The sequence below is a fragment of the Oncorhynchus gorbuscha genome, linkage group LG19, assembly GCF_021184085.1.
Source record: "Oncorhynchus gorbuscha isolate QuinsamMale2020 ecotype Even-year linkage group LG19, OgorEven_v1.0, whole genome shotgun sequence".
NCBI lineage: Eukaryota > Metazoa > Chordata > Actinopteri > Salmoniformes > Salmonidae > Oncorhynchus > Oncorhynchus gorbuscha.
The window spans coordinates 43,564,653-43,572,200 of record NC_060191.1 but is presented as its reverse complement, the minus strand read 5'-3'; the positions used below and the strand labels follow the sequence as shown (position 1 = coordinate 43,572,200).

At 42.7% G+C, this 7,548-nt stretch overlaps 1 protein-coding gene across 1 annotated transcript; it reads right to left on the bottom strand.

The window, feature by feature from the left end:
• Nucleotides 1-4,273: 4,273 nt before the first annotated feature.
• LOC124004893 (alpha-2-macroglobulin) lies at nucleotides 4,274-6,177 on the bottom strand. The gene is made up of 4 exons (XM_046313715.1): nucleotides 6,002-6,177; nucleotides 5,528-5,684; nucleotides 5,003-5,055; nucleotides 4,274-4,303 (listed from the first exon to the last, which is right to left on the bottom strand). Exons 1-4 carry the CDS (start codon nucleotides 6,173-6,175, stop codon nucleotides 4,274-4,276), a joined length of 414 nt encoding a protein of 137 aa, XP_046169671.1. The 5' UTR covers nucleotides 6,176-6,177.
• Between the last annotated feature and the right edge of the window lie 1,371 nt (nucleotides 6,178-7,548).

Below are 7,548 nucleotides of genomic sequence, written 5' to 3'. Positions count from 1 at the left end.
CCAGTCATAGAAATACCCAAAACCTAGAAAAACAAACATAGACTGCTCACACTCTGACCATACTAAATAAATACAAAACAAAGGAAATAAAGGTCAGAACGTGACAATGTCCTTGATGCACTTATTGATAAAGCCATTGACTGATGTGGTGTACTCCTCAATGCCATCGGAATAATCCCGGAACATGTTCCAGTCTGTGAAAGCAAAACAGTCCTGTAGTTTAGCATCTGCTTCATCTGACCACTTTTTTATTGACCAAGTCACTGGTGCTTCCTGCTTTAAGTTTTGCTTGTAAGCAGGAATCAGGAGGATATATTTGTGGTCGGATTTACCAAATGGAGGGCGAGGGAGAACTTTGTACGTGTCTCTGTGTGTGGAGTACAGGTGATCTAGAATTGTTTTCCCTCTGGTTGCACATTTAACATGTTGATAGAAATTTGGTAGAACTGATTTAAGTTACCCTGCATTAAAGTCTCCAGCTACTAGGAGCGCCTCCTCTGGATGAGTAGTTTCCTGTTTGCTTATTTCCTTATACAGCTGGCTGAGTGCGGACTTAGTGCCAGCATCTGTCTGTGGTGGTAAATAAACAGCCACGAAAAGTGTAGCTGAAAACTCTCTAGGCAGGTAGTGTGGCCTGCAATTTATCACAATATACTCTACTTCAGGCAAGCAAAATCTAGAGACTTCCTTAGATTTCGTGCACCAGCTGTTATTTACAAATATGCACAAACCGCCACCCCTCCCTTCTTACAGAGTAAGATATATGGTAGGTTTCTCACTTAAGGGTGGCACAAATGTGATATGGGGGAGGGGAATGAGCAGGGTAAATGCTAATTAAATTATGTGGTATAAAAACTGTTGTGTTTTTGTGGACATTACTGTAGTATTTACTACATAATACATTTACTACATATAATACTACCCTATTCTACATTAGGACAACGTGCTCAATGAACAAGCGGTAGGGAATTGGTTGGTTCTCCCAGGCTTCTTTCGCTAAATCCAAAATGCCTCTGCATGGTCGCCCGTACAACAACTCGAAGGGGGAGAACCTGGTAGAGGCTTGAGGAACTTGGCGCAGGGCAAACATGCATGTCCCAATTTTTCCCATCCTTATCCACAACACATCGTAACATGCTCATGATGGTTTTATTCAGCTCTCGCACAGTCCGTCTGTCTGGGGGTGATAAACACTCGTTCTAATCTGCTATACACTGTATAGCTTACAAACAGTTGAAGTCAGAAGTTTACATACACTTAGGTTGGAGTCATTAAAACTCGTTTTTCAACCACTCCACGAATTTCTTGTCAACAAACTATAGTTTTGGCAAGTTGGTTAGGACATCTACTTTGTGCATGACACAAGTAATTTTTCCAACAAATGTTCACAGACAGATTATTTCACTTCTAATTCACTGTATCACAATTCCAGTGGGTCAAAAGTCTACATACACTAAGTTGACAGTGCCTTTAAACAGCTTGGAAAATTCCAGAAAATGATGTCATGGCTTTAGAAGCTTCTGATAGGCTAATTGACAACATTTGAGTCAATTGGAGGTGTACCTGTGGATGTATTTCAAGGCCTACCTTCAAACTCAATGTCTCTTTGCTTGACATCATGGGGAAATAAAAATAAATCAGCCAAGACCCCCGAAAACAGATTGTAGACCTCCACAAGTCTGGTTCTTCCTTGGGAGCAATTTCCAAACGCCTGAAGGTACGACGGTCATCTGTACAAACAATAGTACGCAAGTATAAACACCATGGGACCGTCTTACTGCTCAGGAAGGAAACTCGTTCTGTCTCCTAGAAATGAACATACTATGGTGCGAAAAGTGCAAATCAATCCCAGAACAACAGTAAAGGACCTTGTGAAGATGCTGGAGGAAACTGGTACAAAAGTATCTATATCCACTATCTATATCCACTATTGGTATATCGACATAACCTGAAAGGCCACTCAGCAAGGAAGAAGCCACTGGTCCAAAACAGCCATAATAAAGCCAGACTAAGGTTTGGAACTGCACATGGGGACAAATATTGTACTTTTTGGAGAAATGTCCTCTGGTCTGAATAAACGAAAATATAACTGTTTGGCCATAATGACCATTGTTATGTTTGGAGGAAAAAGGGGGAGGCTTGCAAGCCAAAGAACACCATCCCAACCGAGAAGCACAGGCGTGGCAGCATCATGTTTTGGGGGTGCTTTGCTACAGGACGGACTGGTGCACTTCACAAAATAGATGGCAACATGAGGAATGACAATTATGTGGATATATTGATGCAACACCTCAAGACATCAGTCAGGAAGTTAAAGCTTGGTCGCAAATGGGTCTTCCAAATGGACAATGACCCCAAGCATACTTCCAAAGTTGTGGCAAAATGGCTTAAGGACAACAAAGTCAAGGTATTGGAGTTGCTATCACAAAGCCCTGACCTCAATCTTATAGAAAATGTGTGGGCAGAACTGAAAAAGCATGTGTGAGCAAGGAGGCCTAAAATGTGATGGGAATGTGATGAAAGAAATAAAAGCTGAAATAAATTATTCTCTCTACCATTATTCTGACATTTCACATTCTTAAAATAAAGTGGTGATCCTAACTGACAGGGAATTTTTACATGGATTAAATGTCAGGAATTTTGAGAAACTGAGTTTAAATGCATTTGGCTCAGTGTATATAAACTTCTGACTTCAACTGTAGGTCTTTCATGAGCCGGGACATGAAGAGAGTGCCTTGATCTGTGAAAATAGTTGAGGGTAATCCTACTCGCAAAAACATAACCAGCTCCTTGGCTATGCCTTTTTGTCGCCATGGTGCGTAATGGAATAGCCTCGGGATATTTGGTCGCGTAGTCCACTACTACGACGATGTATTGTGTCCTCTGGCTGACCGTGGCAGTGGCCCCAATAGGTCCATGGCAATAGTTTTGAATGGGGTTTCTATAATGGGAAGAGATACCAGGGCATTGCGAAAATGGGCCCTGGGGGCCGTACATTGACACCTGTCGCATGACCTGCAATATTTGGCTAAGTCTCTGGTCACCCCCGGCCAGTAGAACAGGGTGAGTCCCCGCTCAGCCGTTTTCTCCCATCCTAAATGTCCCCCAAGACATGGGAGAGGGCCAAGTGCAGCACAGTGTCTTGATATGACCTCCGTACTACCAATAGTTCAATCTCCCCCTCCCTTCTCCTACATACCCAATATAATAGGCCGTTATGTATGGCAAAATATGGGAAACGTAACTCACCCTCATCCTGTAGCCTCTTCCCATCAATAACTGCCACTTTGTCCACAAGCCTTTGCACCTCCGGATCTCGCTGTTGGGCCGTGCCAACCTGACTCATAAGGTCTTTGGTAAGGGAAACTGTCGGACAGGGTGGGGGTCGTTGGTCTCCATGCCAAACCCCGGCCAGGACTCCTCTGGTGTGGGCTCTGGGAAGATCTGTCAAAGCAGTTCTCTTTCCTCCTATCCTCGTCTGCCTGGCTGGATCCCTCTTCCCCTTGGCTCTCGATTCCGTGGCATGTCTCATCACTGGACATCTCTTCGAAGACCCGCCGCAGCAATCATGTGGACTCCTCATCCTGCTTCCTGTTCTCCTAGTAGACCGTCTAGTTTACTTTTTCCTCCGGACTTTATGGCGGGAAACCAGGTTATGTGCCAGGCCCATGCGGTGCTGTGAGCTCCTCTTCTCTTGTCGGCCCCTCTCATGCTTCTCCGTATTGGTCCACAACCCATGGAAGAGTGGGCAGTCATGACCAAGGAGGACGGGAACTGACAAGTTTGGTGATGTTTTCCATGGGTGTGGTCATCTTTACTCGAAAGCTGCAGAATGATGCCACTGGATTAAGTACTGACCCACTGTCCAATCCTGTTCTGATGAACATTCTGTTTATTCATAGAACAAGAGACACATTGAGCAGGGCACAACCTTGTGGACTGTTCAGATACAAACATGTTATGTAGGCCAAACATGCCTGTCTCACATGTAGAATAAGGAGTCACGTCAGTTCTATTCATGACATTTCTATCTGCAATGTTCTGAAGTTTGCTTACTGAAGGTGGCCCAGATGTGTTCACATAAAGCTGATATGGAAGCTTCTGGTAACTGCCATGTGGAAATGAATGATGACCTACCTAGCTGGTGGAGTCATCGTCTTATCGTGTTGTATTATTTAGTGACAATCATCATAAATTGACAGACTAATAAGGGTCTTACCTCAAGTTACACAATGTTGTACTGTGATGGGCAAGACAAAAGATTGGCTAATGTTTAATGAATAACTCTCATATTCCCAAAAATCTACAGAAAGGGAAAGGGGGACACCTAGTCAGTTGTACAACTGAATGCCTTCAACCGAAATGTGTATTCCGCATTTAGCAAATGTATTCAACTTTAAGAACTAGGCAGGTGATTGTCTTTGTCTCTTCAACATCACAAGTAGCACTTTGGAATTTAAAGTCAATTCAGTAGATTAACTCAATCTCAGGAAAAACATTCTCATACATTCCAATCTGACCTGTATGAATGAAAAACCCCATGTCCTGTGGTAAATTTTTGAGGACCTTCAAATCAGCCCATACAGGTTTACTTACCTCTGCAGACATGCAGAGTATGTTTGCATTGAGTGCTATGTCTCAACTGTTTGTGTAGCCTTATCAAACAGATAACATGAGCTAAAGATTTGGATTTTGTCCAATAGTTGTTCAAAACATTTCCCATTCCCGAAGCCTTATTGTTCATGTAGTACAAATGGGATGTATAAGAACCCCCACACTTCCATTCTCCGGGTGGACACTTTAACCATAAGGGGGGCACTGTAACCATTTAGTTGAACAACACTGTACGTAATTTTACATAATAGCTGATTGCCATGTCTATCGCACAGTATTATGATGTTGTGATCCTTGTCTCTCTTTTTGTTCGAAATAGTGGAGATACTGTTCTAAAGGAAGACCAAATAAATCAATGTTTTCTATATTTCAAATTCTCAACACCCACCAGCTGATTGACAAGGCTAAAACTGGAATCCAAGGTGATCACTCTAAACTGCACTGTAAAAACACAAAGACAAGCACTCAATGACAGTTTTAGAAACATCATTTTGCTAACTTTAATTGTTTTTCCAGAAATCCCCATTGAAGGATTTCCAGACTCCAGGAATCTTTCAACCGGGATTTCTGGAAAACCTGGGATTTTCGGGAAAGTTACCAGAATTTTGCAAGACAAACTTACGACAGCTACTCTGGATAATATTTTTCACCTTTGGTACTAAGACCCCAATTCAGATAAAAGAAAACTGCACTGCATTTTTTCTGAAAATATTTACACTATCAATATCCAATGATAATGTCCAGGAGAGGAACAGCTTGTAACATGGGGTATGTTGGTACAAACTCCAGTGTACATATTCTGAGTGAACCTGCAGTGGATTTCTTTGTTATCTGCACCTTTACTGTCCTGTTTCAAATGTCTTTTAGGAGCAACATGTCCAGCAGACTGTGTACTGGCTCTGTGTAAAATTACCTGTTTGTCCTGGGTTGTAGATTGGTTTATCCGTTTGGATGAATGTCATCGGACTGTAGGGTTTGATCATGACCTTTCTCTCCTCTGTCGATAGAAACGTTTCACCTCGAACCTCCACCTTAAAGTTTTGCACTTGGTCACTCTCCACCTGAGGGGCCTGTCAGTGAGACAATGAACCAATGACATATGATCCAGTGTGGCTTAGTTGGTAAGAACGTGCTGCAACAATGTCAAGGTTGTGAAGATTCAATCACTTCTCCTTTCATCAGTGTGTTTTAAAAATGCTTTTTCTTTAGTACTTAACGTCATCTTTTTTACGTCAAATTTCAGCCAGAATTCCAGAAAAGCCACCACATTGACATTTCCCATCAAATAAGATAGCATTGCACTAAAATGAAGAGATGCATCACAAAGCTAAGAAGTACTGTATACTCTTATTGGAATGGTTCTGGATGTCGACCAGTGCTGGCTGACCTGAAACTGGAAGCAGCGGCGAAACTCTTGGTCAGAACTCTCTTGGAGAAGAATTTTGCTCTGCTCATCAACAATCAGAGATATGGTCATGACCAGGGTCTCGTTGGGCTGCAGAAGACTGGCACAAAGCTTGGCCTCTGAGCCTGCCTGGATCACTGCAGGAATGGTTACCATGTAAACCCTAGAGAGAACATATGCATGCACAACAGCAAACATACAGGAAAATCAGTACAAAATGAGAGTGCACCTCTAAACAAGAAACTACAGATGTAGGATCTTAATTTCACAAGTATCTGTACAAAATCTGTACAAAATCTGTACAAAATGATAGGGCACCTCTAAACAAGAAACTACAGATGTATTGTAGGATCCAGTATTGTCATAGAAAAATTATCCTGTAGCAACAGGATTTGACCGTTTAGTCCATAATGTTGCTTGATCTGTGGTTCCGTTACGAGAAGAAAAAAAACATGGAATTCACGTGATCACATCAATGAGAATACTTTAATTTAAAATGCATAATTTACATTAATTCAATTTAAACAGTCATGGTCCACTGCAACTTTTCTGCTGTTCCAGGATTGTTCCAGGGACGTTCCCAAGAATGTTTTTAGGACGTTCTTAGAACGTTATGTCATGGTCCTCTTGATGTTTTTGTCTAGTTCCAATCAAATCAAATGCTATTAGTCACATGCGCCAAATACAACAGGTGAGAGCGAAATTCTTACTTACGAGCCCCTAACCAACAATGCAGTGTAAAAAATACAGATAAGAATAAGAGCTAAAAGTAACAAGTAATTAAAGAGCAGCAGTGAAATAACAATAGCGAGACTATGTACAGGGGGGTACCGATACAGAGTCAATGTGCGGGTGCACCGGTTAGTTGAGGTAGTATGTACATGTAGGTAGAGTTATTAAAGTGACTATGCATAGAAGACAACAGAGAGTAGCAGTGGTGTAAAGAGGGTGTGTGTGAGGGGGGGACACTGCAAATAGTCTGGATGGCCATTTGACTAGATGTTCAGGAGTCTTATTGCTTGGGGGTAGAAGCTGTTTAGAAGCCTCATGGACCTAGACTTTGCGCTCCGGTACCGTTTGCCGTGCGGTAGCAGAGAGAACAATCTATGACTAGGGTGGCTGGAGTCTTTGACAATTTTTAGGACCTTCCTCTGACACCGCCTGCTATAGAGGTCCTGGATGGCAGGAATCTTGACCCCAGTGATGTACTGGGCCGTTCACACTACCCCCTGTAGTGCCTTGAGGTCAGAGGCCGAGCAGTTGCCATACCAGGCAGTGATTCGATGGTGCAGCTGAAGAACCTTTTGAGGATCTGAGGACCCATGCCAAATATTTTCAGTCTCCTGAGGGGGAATAGGTTTGTCGTGCCCTCTTCACGACTGTCTTGGTATGCTTGGATCATGTTAGTTTGTTGGTGGTTTGGACACCAAGGAACCTGAAGCTCTCAACCTGCTCCACTGCAGCCCCGTCGATAAGAATGGGGGCGTGCTTGGTCCTCTTTTTCCTGTAGTCCACAATCATCTCCTTTG

Coding starts and splice junctions, on each gene's coding strand:
- LOC124004893 (XM_046313715.1), bottom strand. CDS start 6,175: ATGGTAACCATTCCTGCAGTGATCCAGGCAGGCTCAGAGGCCAAGCTT. Junction 5,685..6,001: donor GCCGCTGCTTCCAGTTTCAG/GTCAGCCAGCAC, acceptor TCTCACTGACAG/GCCCCTCAGGTGGAGAGTGA. Junction 4,304..5,002: donor TTAGCCTTGTCAATCAGCTG/GTGGGTGTTGAG, acceptor CCCTTTCTGTAG/ATTTTTGGGAATATGAGAGT.